Raw genomic sequence first — 21773 nt, 5'->3', positions numbered from 1 at the left:
AATCGCGAACCGGTTCGTTGTTAATTGTTTGGTATTTGCAGCCGAGCGATTGGGATTTGAAGTTCTTCCTGAAATTCCATAGCAAAATCGAAAATCGAAATCCAGATCGAAATCCAGAATCAATATCTTCGAAATCTTCGAGACTTGTTACCCCGAAAATTATTCTTTGGCTTGCATGGCGTTGCCATTATTATCACCGGAGCCATCGATCGATCGTCCCTGATCCTACGCCTACGAAGAAACCAACGAAAAAAAGGCCAAAAGCTAAGAAGAGAAAATTGAAAAATAGATGATCCCCTGTTTATTTCGTCGGAACAATTGTTATGTACATACCATTACACACACTTATATCGATATCGTATAATTTTGGTCTTTGAATCGGTTTTACTCGAATGAGAACTTTACTTCAAGGCCGATTACTATTATCCGTTCGGACACGGAACGTTGCAGAACGATTCGATTTGGACAAAAGCAACGTAGTATTTGTACCACTGATTTGCGTTTAGTGATCAGCGACAGATATAAGAATAATGTTTCATTTGTACAATCATCGATTGAAAAAGTTTAAACGTTTATCTTTAAAAGATCTTGCTTGCGTAGGATTATCATTAGACCTTGTTTCCGAGTGACAGCGTCGTCGATGTAATAAAGCAAAATCGAGGCACACGAATGGTCCGATAAAGTAAACGTAACATCTGTTGTCGTCAAGTTATCGAAGAAATGTTGCTCTCATCGTAGAGAGAAGAATTCGTGTCTCGGTATCGGTAAGCTGGAATTTGAGAAACCACGTCTCGTTTTTTCCTCGAAGGAAGGTTAAACTAACTTAAATTATCAGAAGGTACCCTTGAAAACATGTGTGAAGAAACTAAGGACTACAGGGAAATTCCTGTGGCCCAAGGATGTCAGATAATTAGATAACACGTTTGTACAAGAATCTTTGTTATAAATGCAATAGTTTTTCCATAATCGTGTTCGAAAGTCAGTGTTACCGCTGACCCCGTTCTCCCCTATCTTTAGATTTCACGCATCCTTGCGTGTCGTTCGTACGATTACGAATGCGTAAAAACGAGACGCGTTTCCCGTGTGTTCGTGTCCTAGTGGGCAGACTCGTTACGGTGTGTTCGTGCTGGTTGCGAACAGTTTCTAAAAGTTTCAGCATGAAGACGTAGTGGTTGAAGCCGGGAATACGATTTATGTCGTTCCGTGCCGGCTGTTTGTTAAATTTTACGATTCTCGGTGACAGTCGTCGTAAGAACAGTTTTTAACCAGTCTTTTTACAATTCGTCTTTTCGTTGCTGGCTGTCGACATCGTCCAAATCCGGCCGTATCGGCAATCGTTCCCAGAAGCCCATTCTCTCCGAGTTGAGATTCTTTGCCATTCGAATATCGTCTTGTCCTATGCGAAGGTACTCGAGGGAACTTGTTCTAACCGGCTTCCATTTGATCGGTACTTCCTTCGATACTTTGGGCGTGGGATTGCTGTAACACGATTGAGTAATCAGTGGAACCACTTAACGAGCATTGTTAACTATTAACATCAAGGTTTACTTTAATCGTGAACATTCGCAGGGTTCATAGGGCATAGATAATCCTACATGATATTATTCTCTTTCCCTGTATTTCTAATTTTACGCACAACACGATCCTTAATACACTTTCTTCGTTCACTTTATACAAGATTATTCCGAAAGATTAATTTCGTCATTTTCACGCACCTATCGGGCAACGTTTACTCCTTTATAACCCTACGCGTGACTCAAAAATCGTATGTATTTACATTTGACGACCGAAGTTCCTGTTCAATGATTTAAAACGCTCACCCTGAATCGGCAAAGTTGAACCAAAGGGTTGTTATGGTGTCGACCATTTCTTGATCCTTTTCGCTCAACGGTATATGCTGGAACAGTTGCTCGCCAACGGGAAACAAGTATTGAAGTTCATCAGCGTGAGACACACCGTAATCGTTAGAAGGATCGCCGAATATAATGCTGAACGATGCGCTTCCCCGATAGGCCAAGTAGTAATAATATACTGGAGACGACTGCGTTTTCAGGTAATCGCGTACCGAAGAATGAGCGGCGTGAGAGAACCAAGCATCGCTGTACATCTGTAAAACGTTGCAATATTGTTGCATCACCCGTTACAGTCTTCAAAAACGTACAACAGATGCGATTCACTCTGTCGAGAAATATTTTTCCGTTAAATTTTAACCTCCTGGTACCAGTAACAATCACGATTCTTTTTTTCTTTTAGGGAGTTCTATGGGTCTTTTTCGACCCATATCGTGTTCGTAATTAAAACTATTGTAACAAACACGATTAGGTGCTCCAGTATTCCTTTACACATTTTACTTTATTATAAAGTTAAAAACATTAGTTCCACACATTGGGATACTATTGACCCAATGATTTTCTGCAAGAATCAGCTTAGAAGATTTTACGTTAACGCGAACTTTACGTGACGTAAAGGTATACTCACATTGATGACATTGAATCGCGTGGAATTGTCGATCGGGGCCTTGCCGAAATAAAATTTTCGTATTTCGGACGCCACGTGTTTCGTTTTCTCTTTGGGGCACGTCTGTCCGAAAAGCAGCGTTACAGGAGCGATGTTCAGGAAATCGTTGTTCAATTTCTTGATCAATTTTCCATTGTGTCTTGTATATAGTCCTGGTAAAAAAAATTTACAAGGTCAAACGAACATACAAATAACGATTTCGAACAAGTAGTTGGAAACGCACGATCGACCATGTAGGAATTAAAGCCAATTTATGTTATCAGACACGGAAAGTTACGGAACGATTCAATTCGGACAAAAAGCAATGTAGTACTTATGTTATTTGGTTCGTGTTCGACAACGACAAGCGATAGACGTAAGAAAGTTACGTCTTTATCATTCGTCAGTTATCATTAGACAAGGAGACGAAGAATGAAAATAGAAAACGTCGTTCTGTCGTTTAGAAAATGTTGAAGAGGAGTGATGTTTGCGAAAAATTTGGACGTCGTTTGTAGAATTAATAAAAATCGAAAAAAAATGTTTGGCTACGAAAATAACTGTCGTCGTGTCTCTAAAATGTAACGTGTCTGTTATACAAATTGAGCGATTTAATTGTATCGCTCGAATTTACTTGTAACTTTTGCATCGTATAAAAAAATATTTCGAACGAAAGTTCGGTATTAAATGAAGCGTACAATGTAATAATTAGTTTTTTGGTATTTACCATTTTGATCAAGATGCGAAAGTTACCGTAAATTTTTTAATTCTAATGTATAACATTTGACCATACGAGTCGAAAGGGTATCGAATTCCGAGTAAAAAATTATTAAGATATATGCAGCGAAAAATTAATAATTATCGAGACATTCTCCAGTGAAAAACGATGCAACTTTTGTGCATGAAAAATCCTTACGTTTGTCTCCTTGATGCACGAGTTCTATGTTTACAGTGATAAAAAAGCGAAATAGCAAAAAACCTAATTACTGCATCGCACGCTCCGCTGGGTATTAAATAACTTTCGTTTGAATCATATTTTTATACAAACAGTTTGCAAGGTCAACCGATACAGTTAAACGACTCATCTTGTGGATGTATAAATGTTTGTACCTTCGCAGCTAGATAAATATTTGGTCGAACGGAACCATTTTGTCTGAATAATATAAATCGGTCTTTAATGCTAGCCTACATGTACCTGGTACTACAATGGATCCTTCTTCGGACGTGATTCCTGTCATCCACGGTATGTCCAACAAGCGGCCGTGTTTCGATGCAACTGCAGGATCCTCGGTCAAGATAGCACCAGGATGAACAGGTTCAATCACTGGTCTGAACGGTATCATTGGACAGTAACCAAATTCCTGTTAGACAGTAAAGAGAAGATTCAGTGTCGATGCAATGAAATTTACAACATTGCTTGTGATCAATTTTGGAAAATCGAGAGATTGAAAGATTCCATGTGCAAAATTCAAAAATAAATTAATTACAATTCTGTACCGGCGAAGTGTTATGAAAGTTGGGAATCATTCTGATAGAAAGTTAAAGTACACGTGTTGCAGGAATGCATAGTTATTATAATACAAAGAACGGACTTATTACTGGGATCATTGTTTGTGTAAAATTTTGGAAAATCGATCGTTTGGAAGATTCTGTGCGTAAAATTACAAAAAAAATTTTTGGAGAATCTATCACTTTTTCATACACTGTCAAATATATATTGTATTTTACTCGTTTGAGTAAAAATGATATGTTCTCAGATAGTGTTTGTTTCGAATAATTCAAATTAAAAAATCGTTATTTCGTCGTTGGTGTAGCCGTTTTCTTTAGTTTATTTGCATTTGAATCATGGGAAAAGAGATATACTAAATAATTGTTCGCTCGTTTATGAATTTCTAAAAAAGATATTAATTTCTATTTAGGTAGCGCTCTTTATAATTTTGATAAAATGATATCGGTGTCGAAAGAATCCCCATCCTTGCAATATTGTACTTAGTACAATGCTTTAGTCTTTTTTTCAAACTGAAACAGTAATTTTTGCAAAAAAATTTATGCAAAAATTGCAGTCTCGAAGAACATTACGGTCGATTTATTGCCATGTTTTGTATACGCTTTCACTTCTGAGTTTCTCTACCGTGAAGCCACATTTGCTGGCAGAAGTTTCTAACTTCGTTATCGTCAAGGTGGAAAAATTGTCAAGGTGCAAAACTCGTTGATTAGAAATTATTGCCGTCGGTTGAATTAATATTTTCGTTCGCAATGTGTTACATACATACACACGTGTAAACTTTTTATAAAATCAATGTGCAAAACACGAACAATTATTAATTACTATTAATCATTCAGTTTGCACGAAACTGGTTTCTCCAGATTTTATTTGTTATTTATCGAGTATATAGTGCGTGATGTTAGATGTCGAATAAAATTTCAACGTAGTCTTCGTCCAATGATAATTGTAACAACACACCTATACCTCCTACCATAATTTGTTTTCCTGATTTGGTTGAATTGCACTTCTTCTTGGTATTTTTCCAATCTCCGTTTGTTAATTCCACAGAATTATTGTTTACCGCGTTATACGTTCAAATGGTCATAAAAAATGATGCAATAAAAAATCACTTGACTCATTTATTTCTTAATTATTCGTAATCTGAAAAGTCGGCGAGACTGCTTACAATGTATACGTGTATTAATACCGCGATAAAATCCTCGAGAACGATTCATTCAATGATCTGCGTACCGTCCACGGTGTCAAGATCAAGGTGTTTCGACGAACGTAAGGTCAGTTCTAACGTACCATAAGGGTAATTATAAGTTATGAAATCGGTGCGGTGCTACGACTTGTTTTTCTATCGTTCCAGATTTCAAGATACTTTACGTAATAAGAATCAATTTAAGAACGTAGTCGTCCGTAGTCGTAAGCGTATTCAGTTTCAATGGCAAGGTCTGCTGGTATGTGGCAATCATCAGGCTGTACGTAAAAAAAGTCTCATTAATACGATCTCGTTCGACAGACAATGTTCACATTAATGTCCGAAATAATTGTAAAAAACTAACATTTACTTCACCTCCACTTTACGGTACCAAAAAAAAAATTTACTCTACAAATGAAATGTGCATCACATCCCTGACAAATGTCACATTATATATCGTATTTATAACCATTGCTAAATCATACTTATATACTGAATATCTTATTTCTGCATCATTTGAAGTTTCATATTTTTTTTGAAAATATCCTGAATTATTCATAGAAATATTTCCAATAGAATAATTTATAGTAATTATCTTCTTCAAGTTTAATTCAAGGTTTTTTCCAAACTCACATTATTGCGCGATCTGTTGCTATGAGTCTGATTATTCGTTGAGTAAAAGACCCAGACATTGTAGAGTGAGAATAACGTGAACGTCGATATAACGAGATTTTGTACGAATTAGCAAAAATGCTGTATCGTGGACAGTAGATGAAAATAAAAATACGATATAATAAAACCGTTCTAATCCAATTGGTTCAGGAAGAAGAGCTTATCTCGATGAAACGAAACTAAAAATTAATTCAATAATAAATTAGATATTTTTATCGAAAATATCTAATTAATGATATATAGTAAAATATATATTCAAAAGTTAATTTTTAATAATAATTTAATAAATAATCATTCGAAATAACAAAGTCTTATCGAACTCTCCACGCGTTGGATATTCGAGTGTTCAAGGACGTTTCGAATTTTTTAATTCATTAATGGCAGTGTTATAATAAGAATATGCGGAAAGATCGTAAACCTGTACAATTTGACAGCTGTCTCAGTGGTATACAAATAATATGAAACGTATGGAAATGCGTCATACATGACGACGACGAGGAGATTACACGGAACGGCAATTAAAGTGATTAAAAGTTGAATATATTGAAAGGTGGTTGATCGCGAAGTGAACTATAATTTAAAAAATTACATTGCATTTCGATTTCTCGACACAGTATACATTTTCGTGATCTTTTCTCAATACCAGTAAATCGACGTCCAATTAAATCATCCCCACTTGACGCGTAGTTAAAAATCTTTGATCAAACCGATCGGTAAACAATTGTTAGATATCGTTAAATTTTAATTAACTTGACTTCGCACAATCCAAGGGTACACTTATATTCGGATCATTTATACTAATGATCGCTTAGAGTGGACGTAAGATCGAGTTATTTTCCAGTTTGAAATAATTTAATTGAAGTACAGTCCTTTCATTTGCACGAAGAAAAGCGATTAAGGTGATATATTTATTAGTACGAAATAGATAATTTTCCTTGGAAAGATAATTAAAAATCTCTGTTTAAAGCGACGGACGAAAAACATTTAAAGTATCAAAATAATTAAAAAAATCTGATACTAGCATTTGGAACGATCTGTCTCGATTAATAATTTTATCGAGATACGTTCTTTTTTATCAATATAAATCACAGTGAACGGTAGTACACCTTGATCTCTTTATTTGAATTTATCATTGCATGTAATATTCTTGAACGTCCTGAATATTTCACTGCACGTAATATTTTTTAATGTATTAGTAATTATCTTATACGATATTTTTGAATGTCTCGGCGATCACCGCGTATCTTTTACAATATCCCGATGATTACCATATATATTTTTTAATGTCTCGGTAATCACTGTGTAAAGTGATTTTTTGAGTTTCGAGTATCTCAGTAATCACCGTACATAACATTTCGTAATATTTCGGTAATCACTGTACATAATATTTTTTAATATCTCGATGGTTATCGTATATAATATTTTTTAACCTCTCGATAATCACTGTGTAAAATATTTTCGAATTCGTCTTAGTAATCACCGTACATAACATTTCGCAATGTTTCGGTAATCAACTGTACATAACGTTATCGAATGTCTCGGTGATCACCGTGTATAATATTTTTCAATGTCTCGGTGATCACCGAGTATAATAATATTTTCAAACGTCTTGATAATCACAACGCATAATACTTTCAAGTGTCTTGGTAATCACCGCGTATACCCAATATTTTACCGGTATAACAAAATTGTAATTACCTGGAAAGCTCGATCGGTACCGATGATGTCTAAGGCGTTTTTCGTACGCAAACAAGCGACCATCTTCTTCGAATCTCTCGATGCACAACCCAGTAGATCGGCCACCTTTATCGCGTTCTTTTTGGCCGAGCCTGGTCTCATCAAGGCCCAGGGACAATAACCGTTTCCACTTTGCGAGATCGCTCGATGGAACAATCCTGGTTTCAATGATGCGTGTGAAAACAAAAAAATATTACGTAATTTTGTCTGTGAACTGGTTGTAGTGAGATTTAATTAACAAACGAATTGCCTAAGATCGTTCCGCGAACGATACGCAATGGGACTTTTCACGCTGTTTAATTCTTTCGTTTCGAACACGGTCGACCGAGGTTTTCCCGTACGTGCATAGTTTTCCTGGTACAACTAATTTCGAATTCAGAATGGGCGGTTATGGGAATCCTAGTAAGTGCCCGATTGTTTGTACTATGAGCTCGATGTTCGTTATGAAACCTTGTTCGCGAGGCTCCTCGCGAACGGAAAGGAAGGATTATGTCATGATTACTGTAACTTATCATTACCGGTTATAAAATTGTTTTAGACGAATGCATTACGGATAAGCGCGTTCCACGCATAAATCGGTTCGGCTTCTCGCACGCTTCTCCTTGTGACTCGAACTTGTTACGTAGCTTATCCCCTGTGGGACTAATTTACAAGGAAAACTCGACAAAAATTATACATATATACATGTGCCATTGGTAATCCTATTACAATTATTTTATTACGAATACGCGCAATTAGCAACGACTGACAATGACTCAAAGGCTGCAGGTTAAGGTGCTCCTTGAATCTTGCAGTTATTGTTTCTTGTAAAAAGTTGTTATATTATTATTCCACCGATAAAGCTTTTTCATTGGTTGTTGCGGTATGTGGAATTAGATAAATGAGATCTTCCAAGTGGCCTAGGTGGCACTTAAAGTTTTACGTTTAAAGATTCCAAAATTTTAGACCAATTGATACAATTATTAAAAACTTTGAATATGAACACCGAGTCAGCCATTACTCTACGTTGTCCAAGTGCAAATATTTGACAGTTGTGAGAATCGAGTTGCGTACAGTGAGCGTACAAGATTTTATGGCGCATTGACATGTTTTACATATTTTTCGAAAGGTTTGTTCTAAGAAAGTAATCCGAGTTAAAACAATCAATTTTGTTTAAATACATTTTCAAATCGATATTCAAACTTCAAGAGTTCCCATGTTTTGAAATTTTTAAGATTTTTTTCCACGATTCATGCTGTAACTACTTGCGTACCAATCAAGTTTTTCCGATTCGCATAAATAGAACGAGAGAATCGTTTCAGTAATTCGGACCAGTTTTTCAAAACAGGCTTCACCTAAGATTATACAATTCCTGTAATTTGTATTATTATCGTTTATAAAAAATCGTGAATCTACCGTAAATATGGATAAACATGTACGTGGAAACTTCATATTGAAAAATCTTATAGTTTCCGAGGAAAAACATCAGTGTCTTTCGATTAGATTACCGAACACACCCTTTCAATTTAGATTGTATGTACAGAACACATACAATATTTTTAAGATTCGAGTATTTTTCAAGTCTGATTTTATCACGAAACACAAGAATCTTTGATAATGCTCTTAATCTCAAGAAACATTCGTATCGGTCGTCTTAAACTCAAAACAAAGTTTGCGATTCGTTCCGAAAATATTCGTTTCTGCTTTGTTAAGATACATATTTTGAAAATTTTTCCAAGTTTTTAAATCGAAGATTATATTCGTCTCGCGAACAATTTTTGTAAAAAGTCACTGACCTTTTGTTAAATTACTCATCATATGGTAATGAACACTAGCGCCTCCGGCGCTTTCGCCAAAGATAGTCACTCGATTAGGATCACCGCCGAAGGCAGCGATGTTTTCGTGCACCCATCGTATGGATTGCGCTTGATCCTTGAGCCCATTGTTTCCAGGACACTCAATGTCCTCCGTGCTCAAGAATCCCAGTGGTCCAAGTCTGTAAACCAACGAACCTCAAACAGGTGACCAATCTTTAAAAAACCGGGACAAACCCAGGATAAAAAACAGTCCTGAAAATGATCCCAGAAACACTTCCCTTTCCAGTTGTAAACAGTTTTTTTTACGACACAGTTTCGAATGGATTGTCGAGTTTGGAATTGTAATATCGTTTACTTTTTGTCCGAAGTATGAAATTATATACGGATCAATAATTTCAGTTATAGTTGATAAATTATATTATGGATTAGGCATAGAATTGAAATCAATGGATCATACAATATTTATGTTGTCACTGTAGAAGCACAGTAGAAACATTCGTTATTTGAACCAATTGGGGGACAAAAGTGTTTGCACTCGAAAATTTTCACTTAATAGAACAAGTGGTATAGCTCAATTTTTAGCAAAAATAGGTATTACGCGAAAACGAAAAACGTTAGAAAGAATATTGTGTAATACTGAAATGATTGTAAATAATCATTGATATTTAAAAAAGTGTCAAGGTACGTATTATTTTTGCATTTTTACGATAGCACGAATTTTCTATACAGTATCGGATTCTGTAGACATCAAATGATATTTTCTGAGAAAGAAACCACAGTATCGAAGTGATTTTCAATTCACACAAATTGGAAAAATATTCATAGTTTCTTCATCGTTTGCCTATCTCGGATCAGCAGTGTTCATTTAATATACATAATAATGCTACATTCTTTTTGTATCCTTGCATACAGACCACGGAATTATTACAAATTGTATTAATTACTTTTGATTTTGACCGAAGAATCGAAGTACATGAAATAAAAAATTACCTACAGCATCACGCGTGTGAATAAACTTATAAATGTTTCATATAAAATTATTTAACATTTAGAACTCGACGATTTTTATAGTATGTTCTTCTCATCGTTCATTAGTGTCCAGCAAGATTCTACAAGTATTGTATACGTAACTTTTGAACGTTAATATTTTCTCAATCTGTGTGAATCAAAATCCGTTTTGAGATTTTTCCTGAGTGATTTCTTCTTCACGAATGTCCATAGAATTTGATACTGCATAGTAAGACCAAATAAAGTTAACGTTGTTTAAATAAACTAATTTAACTAAGTCTATTGTATTAACATCATATGTAAAACGAAGTAGTTTGACATTAATTAATAATGTGTTGCTTTTTCTGTTTGACAAATAATTTTCTTGCAATCATGTGACATTGATTGATTGGCAACAGCGAGCAGCTGGAATACTGATCGATCATTTAAACTTTACATGTTCAATATGTTTTCCGACGTCGGTTCATAAATATTAATACATTCGGAAATTTCTCCTCTATCTTTTAAGACCAATTAGAACTTTCTGACGGTTTTAGTTTTTACGTAATACTTCAGTTTGTCTAAAAATCGGACATTTTTACAAAAATTTAAATTTGATAAAAATCGAAGCTGATGGAGCATTTCTGTTCGCGAATTTGTATTTAATTTAATATTGTATTTATTTGTGACGAGAAACTTTAGAACAATCTAGTGGATATTGCAAAAAGAATTCATATTAAACGGTGTAATTATATTATAATTACTTATTTATAATATCGACAAAATATTTTTATATCTGACAAAAGAGTGAGTTTCTAAAGTTTAAGTGAATAGAGTAAGTTTCTGAAGCTTGAGTGAGTAAAGTAAGTTTCTAAAATTTAACCACCTGCTTCTGAAACACTCTATACGCGAACAAACTCATGTTTTTTAGAGTAAAATACGTGTATAAGGTTAACCATCTATTTGTGAAATATCCTGTACAACAATTAACTCATTTTTATAGGATAGAATATGGTCTTAAATGTTGACCAAATATTTCTGAAACATTTTGTACGCGAACCGACTCATTCTCATTGAGTAGAATGCGGTTTTAAACATTAACCATCTATTTCTGAAATACCTCGTATACAAATAAATTAATTTTCATAGAATCAAAGACAATGAGTAAAAAATAAATAGAATAAAAATACGCTTCTAAATCTCCATTGACATGCCTGGTTCGCTATAAATCCGATTCTACCTTCTTTTCGATCGATCGTCTCATCGATTCTGAAAGAAATATTTCTCGGATTAAATTACCAGACCCAAGCTCGGTTCACGGAGAATCAAAGGTCGACCAGCTATTTCTGAAACTCTTCGTAGACGAGCAAACTCATTCTCGCAGACGAATTTCGTACCTGTAGTTCACGGTGATTAGAACCACATCGTGGTCTAGCAAGAATTTTGGACTGTAAAAGGCGGAATGTCCAGCGCCGCAAATCCAGCCGCAACCGTGGAGCCAAATCATAACGGGATATCCTCCTTTCGCTTCGTCATTTTCTGCGGGCAATTTCGGCGTGTAGACGTTCAAATAAAGGCAATCCTCGTCACCGACGATTTCTTCTTGATAAGTGTAGATGTTTCTCTGCGTGCATATGTTGGCGTCCTCTTGAGCCGAACGAATTCCGCTCCATGCTGTCGATGGTTTTGGAGGCTATCGATAACACAGATTGCGCATTGTCAAAGTATACTCGAGGTATGCAAATCCGAATAAATCACTCGACGTTTCGTTAGTAATACAGCTTAGCCCGAAGAGTTCAACAAAACACTCGTATCGGATCTATCGATAGGCAACAATTGCAAAGCACGTTATGGGATGCAGCTGGCTGCGATGTTGCAGGAACTATGAAGCTTGATAAACTAGGTGTCCGGATATGATGCAGTTGAGCGCGTATCTTTCTCGTTGATTAATATTCCGGGTGTTTTTATTATGTCGATTAATATTTCGTATGTTTTTACTACATCGATTAATATTCTGTGTGTTTGTACTAGTATTCCGTGTTTAACTCTTTCGCTAGTATGGACGAGATATCTCGCTGTGACGATGTCGGTTATGCGGTGCAATATACGACATACCTTGTACCGTGTAAATCTCATCTTTAACCAAGAAAAGCTGTGGTCCTTTCACGAGATAATGGTTCTTTCACCGACACGAACCCCGTGCTGACGAAACAAATAGACAGTCACCAGTAGATCGTTCGAAATTGTTGTTTCGATCGCTATCCAAAATCAATGTTACTTTACTCATCAGTTTGATATTATGTTTTCAATCTGATTCGAACTTCCGCGTAACGTGTTTTCATTCGCTGCCAGTCAGAATACTACACACGCTTGCATAATGTAACGCAAGTTGATTTCCGCAAGATTAATGGTGTTTCCTTAAGGAATTGATTGTTAGAATCGCGACTATGCAGGTACTCGTGTGCACATATGCAGTCAGCGTGAAACCATTCGGTTACGAATTAAAGTTGTGAATGAGCAACGAAGTGAAATAAATTATTTGTAACGGGAACTGGTTCTTTTAAGGAGAAAAAATCAATTTTTCGGAATGCGAATGAAAAGTTGCGGGAGCTGTTTACCATATTCTAAATGTTTCGTAATGGAATATAAAATTTCATCATAGGTTAGGTCGATGAGAACAGGTTTTTTGATTCGTCGAGAAAATGAGAAACGCTCGTGCGTACGACGCGTAAATTGGAAACTTACAGTGGGTGATCAAATTAATATGAACACATCGAAACTATTGATTACTCGAAGTTTCGTCAAGAATGGAATTGAAAGTGCATTTAAAACGATACTGTTGTTTTTAAAGAAATTCATTGCGGTATTCTCCGCAACATTTTTGCTGCACACCAACCGAATAAATGATTCTCGCGAACGTATGAAACTACAGATAAGATTTGCAGCTATACGGGAAGAGTGGAAGAAAATATGTACTTCACTGTTATCGAGGATAAAATACCACCGAAAACATAAACTATGTAATTTTTCTAGGTATGCATGACAATTTGATTACTAATGATCTGTAAATAGTTAGGTTCTAAAATATGTTTTCTAGCGAGAATTAGGTGATCTTTCGAAGGAGAAATAAAAACGACGCAAACCAAAGTTCCTGCGTTCTGGTCGAGGACAAACTCGCCAATTGCTAAATATAATAAGAGGAGTTCGAGAAAAAGTGGAACATCTTTCACAAATTTGTTACTTAGCAACTAAAATTGTTGAGAATTAAATCAGAGGAGCGTATCAAGCCAGAAGATGAAGTAATTTGTTGAAAATTACATTTCGAAGAGTATTTAATTTGTTTCTAATCAAAGCATGTACTATATAACGACAGTAATACACTTAAATTCAAAGATGAGATTAATTCGACTGAATTTTTCGGTTGTATAAACAATGTCGAAGACGCTGACTTAAAAATGTTCTTTGTTATTCAACCATTTTTTATCAGTTCGAAGAAGGTATTACAAAATATGTAACTTGTTTGACATTCATCGGATAGCTTCTCCGTTAAAAAATCTTTTATGTAATTTGGTACGCGTTTTCTGCGTGTGTGCGCTAAAATTATTTTTATCTTCTATCAAGTTCATCTGTAATCGAGAAATACGGTTATGTAATTGTATGCGTTTTATATTCGCGGAAAGTGCACAGAAATGTGTAGGACGTGTTCGGAATTATAAAGATCAAGTTCATAAATTACAAAACAGTAATAATACGTTTTATAGAGACAAGATAACGAGTGTGCGTAATTTTGTTCCATACGCGTTTATGCATCTGCAAGCGAGCGTACAATTTGTAATAAAATTGTTTATCACGAAAATAAACGTCAAGCCCGTTTGTAAAATCGTGCGAATTTTTAAAAATGCATCTACGGCGTAAAAAAAGAATATATTGTTTTTTATACTTAAATATATTGCGATCATAAAGGGTAATTTTTAATTTTGGACTCTAGTTTTTTTTTGGGACTCGTCGAATTTTTTTGTATTCGAATATTCGAACACTTTGAAACGATTACAAAACTCGATGAATATAATTTGAATTTTATACGAATAGTTGATGGTAGTATTTAAACTATCTGCCGTGAATGATAAATCATCGTTCGTTTTTAAAGTTTATTTTCGAAAATGATAATTTACACGTGGCAGACAAGTACAGATAAAAAAATATTCGAATACTTCCAGCTCTATTTCCGAGCAACCCTTATGCGAATAGTATTTTTATTGTGTAATTTATGTGACATATTTACACCTACTTTCCACTTAAAAAAGCAGGTACGGAATTTTCCGTAATTTAAACAGTAACGCGTGTGACTTAAAGTAAATTCAAGTTCATGAAAACAAATTTACAAATAAAAAATTTTTAGGTTTGATTTTGTAAACGCAAATATATACTCGTGCAAATATTAGGTAAAAATCGACGACAATACGATTTACATAATACGAATTCGAGAGAGGCAACAAAATTTAAATAAACACCGTAGCATCCAAGATTTTGTAACGTATATAAATCCTCTGAAATATTACTTTTCACGTAAACTTAATAGTTTCATATTCAAAATAATGAGACCCGATTTCTATAAATCAAGTGTCACACTTAAGAAGAATATTAAAATATTTACGAGAGCGAAATTAAATTTTGAATTATCTAAATTTTATATTTATTATATTTATTATATTTATTATATTTATTATATTTATTACATTTATTACATTTAAATTCTCGTATAGCATTTTCATCGTTAAGAAATTTATATTATTCGTTTGAGAAAATTATTGCGGAAAAATAGCTTTCGTTAAGTTGTTCAACTTCTTTTTACATAAATTTTCTGTAGCTTCGTTTAAAAGGGAGATGGAAAAGCGAGTGACTTGTAAGCGACAAAACTATAAAAATAAAAGATAAACGCGAAAATTACGCGCACGATTTATCGGATCCCTGTACGCAGACTTGTATGTCACGAGAACCTCGATGTAACAGAAATTACGATACCAAAGAAAAACTTAATTTTCATAGAAAGTTTTGCTACAAAAATATCAATATTACCTCAAATCTGTATTCTCCAAGAGGTGGTAGCGCGTAAGGAATTCCCTGGAAACCCGTGAACTCTCTCCCGCGTCTGGTTTCCATGATCAAGCCTGACAACGTGCCGTTTTTTATTTTCACCATCGGTACATGGACCTCGGCTGCAGCGAAATAGAGCAGACAAATGCAGCTCAATGCGAGCCACAGGAAGTTCCCCTGTCCCATCATATTTTTTCTAATCAAAGAATCGTGTTCGTGACTCTCCTGTTGCTCTTAAAGCATCAATGATCGCCGGTCGATTCTTTATGAAAAGAAAAAAAATATTTGACAATAATTTAAATTATTTCTTGGTGGAAGAAAATAATTCAGCCACATATGTAATTCCAAATATTTTATACTTTTAAGATTAAATAAAAGTTTACTTCGAAATGTTTCTTTTTTGGCGAAAAGGACCAGAAACAAAATGGTCAAAACCTTCATTATTACAAAAATTATACTCGATTGAAATTGTTCATTGCCGAAGAAAACACCGAAGACTTCGAATTCTTATTCTTTTGTTTTTGATCGAAGAATCTTGTCTGTGACCTTAATCGATTACCGAAGAAAATCGAGAATAGTATCTTCGAATGATATTCTGCCGATTTTGCAATACCGCGTCGCAAATGCCTATCGTTGCAAAATGCGCGTGTAATTTAACCTAAGTCTCGCTTTCGATTCATTTTGTAATTGGCCAACAAGGTAACAATTTGTAGATACTCTGTCATTATCGCGTAATGTTTCCGATTAATGCAACTATCAATAAATTGCGATTCGTTTCGAGAATAGCGGCAAAAGATGATGGTGATAAGCAAAATTGAAAGAATAATTTGATTGTCCGATACTCGGTTTTGCGTGTTAATAGAAAAATTAATTTTCATAATCGTATAAGTTAGTGGAATAAAACGTATAAATACGTACGAATAAACATAACGCATTTAAAAGAAGAAAATTCTAACGATTACCACTTAATATTTGTGTAATCTTAATTACGTATAAATTTATCTTTATCGTGAAAATAAATGAAGTATAGAATGAAAAAAACAAACCCAATTACTTGGTAAATAATAAAAAATATTTATTACATCGAAACACGTGGAAATGTTATGCTACGCATCGTACAGAAATATACGTTTAACGATGCGTTTAAAATCGCGTACGCTTATGTAACACGAAATCTTTATTTCTTTAATGTGCTTGTTTTAATAAGTTTCATAAATATTCAATCGCGCGTGTAATATGTATTTATGCATTTATTGTTTTCTTTCGGATTACAATGGTTTCGTTCCCACCTCTTTTCGTATACATGTCGGTAAATATATTATTATAAACCACATAAATTATATGAACACTGTATTAACTATATACTATATATTGAATCGAATGACTATATTAAAAAAAAAACAAAACAAAAAATAACATTTTAATTTTTTTTTGGACTATAGCTTCAATTAGCGCTCCAAGTACTAATTAAAACATTTTGCTTTATCTTTGTATTAATCAATCAATCGTGCGAATAATATTCGTATATTTATGTGTTTCGTTCAATAAATTAATATTCACCGATTTTCTAACGTATATCGAAAACTAAGGGCTGAGATACTAAATTACGTATAGAAATATATGTTTAACGATGCGTAAAATATTTCATACGTCTGTATGACACAAAATTTTCTTTTTTTCCTTGGTGGAAACCCTAGATTATCGTTTTAGTTTTCCTCCCGGCGACTATCATTTTTCTACTCCTCGTTAGTAAGATGGATCTATTATCGAGTCGGATTATCACTCAGGGAATGTTCGTGTTAGTCGACGACTGGAACGATTAAATGTCTACGTACGGTTTCGAGAGTTTCCTAATTGCCAGTTTTCGGTAACAGAGTGTTTCTTGTTCCTCTGTAACGCGAGATGAACGCGTGCACGATCCACGGAGGCAGAGCCACGACTGTTTCAGGTGAGAGTTGTTCGACGGATCGTTAGTCCGATGATGTTGGACCACGCGATTCATCGACAGTCGCACGACTACGAACGCCTCGGTTGCAAGATCACCGATGTTTCCGGTATTTTAACTGGAATCGGTAATGCGTGCCTTCTATGCGAACGGTGATCGGGGATTTCTCCGCGAAGTATGTCGAAATAAATGATAATAAACGATCGAGAGAGAATATCGACGATGAAACGCGATTAAAACGATTATCAAGATATTGAGATCAGGGAATGCAATTAACGAACGCTTTTTACACTCGTGACACCTTTCAATTATCGTTTGCTGCTCGAATTTAATGCGTCACAACCGTTCAGTTTCGAAATTATGTAACAAGATGAATCGAGTCATTAACCCTAATGTCGATAACCAGCTTTTTCTACGTTTGTCAATCAAAGTACTTAGTTGGGTTTCTACTAGGGATAAATAAAACACATAGTAACGATTTCCACGTTACTACTTTCCCTTTGGTTATCTTTTAGTCCTTTTAGGATGCACCAATACAAAAAAAGGATCTATTTTCCTTGATATGGGAATCTTGAGCAGAAAATAACAATCGATGACAAAATTAGCAAAGATCTGGAAAACACCACTTTTATAGTCATCGTTTGAATAGATTTTGAAACACTTTAAGTTTTTTACGACTTGAGAATATAAACACGCGTTGACAATTAATAACAAATGATAAGTCGGCTCCTGTAAGCTACATATGGACCGTGATAAATTCTAATTTATTGATAAATTTAATGACAAAGGAGAAACTTTTCTGTTAAAGGAATAGGACAAAATTTATGCGGTATATTACATAATGCGGCAGTTAAATATAGTGTACAAGTGTTGTGTATAGGCAATGCTAATAATTATTATTCACTAAATATTGGAGCAAATTTACATTGGAAAATTATGGCTGAACGAGAAAAAAAAGTCGAAGAAAATTAGAAGTAATAAAAAATTTCAAGTATTTTCTTTTCTGTACAATATATCCTTAAAATATTTCTATATTTTCGTTTGTAGTCCACTTAATCATAGCTTTCACTATATGGGTACCCGATTATCGAATAAACATATAAGTTTGAAACCTTCGTATAAAAAAATAAAAAGTCTTTGTATATTTTTATTCTGTAATCCTAAATTACATAAAATTGTCCAAAGAATGAGGATTCGGAGCAATTTTACAATATTTTGACAAGAATTGGTACCCAATTATTGACATAAGGGTTAACAGTTCGACTTCAAATAATAGTTATTGATACAGTAGAACATCGATAATTGCGTACCTCATTGCATTTCGTCGACGAGTCGAAAGGATGCTCGTTAAGCAACAAGTGTCTTACGTTTACGATAAGAGCGAATCGATAAGAGATTGACTACTATACGAGAGTTCAGCCACGAATCGTAGGTGCTGAGTTTTACCGTGAACATTCAATTTCATGTTCTCAGTATAATTAACTCGATAATTCTAGTAATTTTTATCCCCGTCTTCCTGTATCGTAGGAAAGGTAGGGAAGATCTGGTTGTCATCAGAGGTTGATTGTCACAGACTTAATTAGTCATTGTCTATTGCAATCTAGCGGCTGCAATTTTAATTATTGATCTATCACACCATTACGTGACAGTCTATGATATCGGCCAGATCGTTAATGTATTTGCATAATTTTATAGGCACTTTTCCCTGTTTTCATATCAATGAATAATTTTTAATCGGATTTGCACCTTATTTTTATCCATAGCGTGCGCTCTCAATTTTAGATTTATTTGATCGTTAAACAGAGAAATTGGTTAATGTTTTTCGGTACTAAAATTTAATTTATTTTAATCGTTGATATATCACACATATGTAGTAATATTTTTAGCGATGATTTGAGGGTGGTTGTTCCAAATAGGTTGGAGTGAGTTGTACAACAATATCTAGTAGCATTATTTGTAAGTTTGTTTGTCATTTCACTGACACCGTACCAGAATTATTATATAAATACATAAAATGTGTGATAAATACGTATGATTCATAAAAATGACATCTCAGATGTGATTGTACGTTCCAGCAGTATTTTCAGTTACAAACAATCGATTTGCAACGTGATAATTGCAATTTCTTTGCAATATCTATTCGAATGGTCCACTTGTCCAAAATGTAAACAAACCCGTGAGTGGACTGTTCTTTTTCGTACCACTACTCTATTAAATACATAATAAAGTTATATAAAATTAAAAATTGTAGAGTGAAATATATGTATAGGAAAATATGCCTATTCCTCTATTATAATAATATATTCCCTCTGGATTACAGATGGAAATATGGATCTGCGCAAGGTCACGACGCGTACAAAAAGAAAAGTCAAACCCGCTCGCATCGCGGAACACACACACGTTTTCTCGAAAACTCTTTTTAAACTTTTTCTCGATACCGGTCGACTCACGACCGTATCGGTCGCTGGTTACATTACAACTCATCTTTTGTCTTTCGCACAGGGTTTCAATAGCTATCGATTTACCGAAACAGTCGCTCACTCAATCGAAACTTCACGCGATTCGCTCGCGCAAAACTCGTTCCTACAAAATGAAATATTCAACTAATTGAATACCATGCACATATGTGTGTTAAATAATGCGCAACGCTAACTTTAACAGTTGAGTGCAGTCATTTTAGACTGCGAGGAATCGCATTTTGGACATCTGATTCAGCTTTTTCGTGATCTCGACAGTGATTCACGACAGCAACACTAATTGAAAAAATACGCGATCTGTTCGTATCGCGTCGTTAATTCAAAGCAACGCAACGCTAATTGAAAATACAAATACTTGTTCATTGAATAAGTAAACCGCGTCCAATATTCGTCGTTCTAGAAATAAATGCAATCTCCATTCAGATCTCGCAAAATCAAAAGAAATCGCGATCGATACTCGTTCGCAACATTAATTCAAACTATAATTACTATTTGTAAAGATAATTTCAATCGCGACTGGTATTTGTTCGCAACACTAATTCAAACAACGATCGTTTGTCATTCGCAATGCTAAATCGGTGACGATTTCTCGTCCGTACAGCTAATTGCAAACTAACTACTACATAACTACATGCGAGTATAGTGACAAAACAAAAATAGTAATGACTTTTCATCGTCGGATAGATATTCGAAGATGGAGAGCCATTCGTTACAGCCTGCTCTTGGCCTAAACAATTTGTCTAGGCCTCTTCGGCTTATAGCCTCTTCGCCTAATCGACGCGACCGCATCCGTGAAAATTAAAGCAGAAAAATCCGAAGAATAGAAAGCAACACCGGAAGCAAACGACATTCTTCGTTTGCACTAGAAGATCGACTTCGCGATCATTTCTTCGAATTGAACTATAGGTGCAGGTCAGTCACGCGAAAACGCGCCTACCCGAATAGAGAATGTGACGACCTACCCTAGCCCTACCTAATTTTTTTTAGCACGCATACCAGAAGTAAGTTACCTACATCTACCTAGCTCTATATTTAAAAGATGGCAAAACATTCTCTCGAACACAACCACTCCACGATACTCGCGCATAACACCCGGATGCAATGGACCTAATCTACGACACCCGAGCTTAACACGCAACATGCACACTCTAAGGATACATACCAATTTCCTGAAATTGTCCGACAAAGGTTAGCGACCATTGCGTATATGTATTTATAATGAGCGTCAGAATTTATTGTGTAGCTCTTTAAGGAAAAACAAACTTGTCAATAAAATGTACATTGCGTATACGTTCGTTCTAGAAGCCAGTGATTTATACTTTATAGAACATATACCATTGTTATTTTACATAAAACGAAATGCAGCAATGTGAACAATTGTCATGTGAATATAAGTGAGTATCCGCATCTCCGAATATAGATTGCGCAACGAACCACTGATACCATTTGCGGTTGGTATTTTAGATTGCGGAATTCGACTCGTGTAAAATAAATCGTGTATTCTATGTCCATGCACTTCGTTTGTATGGTGATTCTGGAAACTATCTCCAACTGAAAAACTGAAGTCGGTAAAGTGATACTACACATACAAAGCTTAACAGATGAATGATCAAACAGAACCTGAAACTCTGATATCTTTTCTTTTGACTTATAATTTAGAATCATATAGGACGAATGGAAGTAAAGAAAGGAACGAAAGAAAGATACAGTTATCAGAAAGATCAGAGTTACATTTATACTCTTACGTTTCAAAAATATATTCAGACATTCATACGCGTTGAAAAAATGTTCTATATTGAAATATAATTCTATTTCTTTTTACATGTTAAATAGTAATTCTAAATTCGCAACCGATTAGGTCGGTACTAGCTGCGGCGAAGAA

At 34.8% G+C, this 21773-nt stretch overlaps 1 protein-coding gene across 1 annotated transcript; it reads right to left on the bottom strand.

Annotated features, from left to right (window-relative positions):
- Positions 1–278: 278 nt before the first annotated feature.
- LOC143144196 (carboxylic ester hydrolase) lies at positions 279–17482 on the bottom strand. The gene is made up of 9 exons (XM_076306342.1): positions 17305–17482; positions 15452–15731; positions 11773–12068; positions 9368–9567; positions 7554–7750; positions 3689–3854; positions 2479–2669; positions 1821–2107; positions 279–1479 (listed from the first exon to the last, which is right to left on the bottom strand). The coding sequence occupies exons 2-9, from the start codon at positions 15656–15658 to the stop codon at positions 1275–1277; spliced, it is 1749 nt and encodes a 582-aa protein (XP_076162457.1). The 5' UTR covers positions 15659–15731; positions 17305–17482; the 3' UTR covers positions 279–1274.
- Between the last annotated feature and the right edge of the window lie 4291 nt (positions 17483–21773).

This window comes from Ptiloglossa arizonensis, chromosome 3 (assembly GCF_051014685.1).
Source record: "Ptiloglossa arizonensis isolate GNS036 chromosome 3, iyPtiAriz1_principal, whole genome shotgun sequence".
Classification (NCBI taxonomy): domain Eukaryota; kingdom Metazoa; phylum Arthropoda; class Insecta; order Hymenoptera; family Colletidae; genus Ptiloglossa; species Ptiloglossa arizonensis.
The sequence above is the reverse complement of the archived record's forward strand: the minus strand, read 5'-3'. Positions and strand labels throughout refer to the sequence as shown.

What these genes read in the sequence shown, in the direction of transcription:
- LOC143144196 (XM_076306342.1), bottom strand. Translation starts at nt 15,658, where the DNA reads ATGATGGGACAGGGGAACTTCCTGTGGCTCGCATTGAGCTGCATTTGT. An exon ending in GATGAGTAATTTAACAAAAG is followed by an intron (nt 7,751 to 9,367) that starts GTCAGTGACTTT and finishes CATTGAAACCAG; the next exon opens with GATTGTTCCATCGAGCGATC. An exon ending in GTACCGATCGAGCTTTCCAG is followed by an intron (nt 3,855 to 7,553) that starts GTAATTACAATT and finishes ACTGTCTAACAG; the next exon opens with GAATTTGGTTACTGTCCAAT.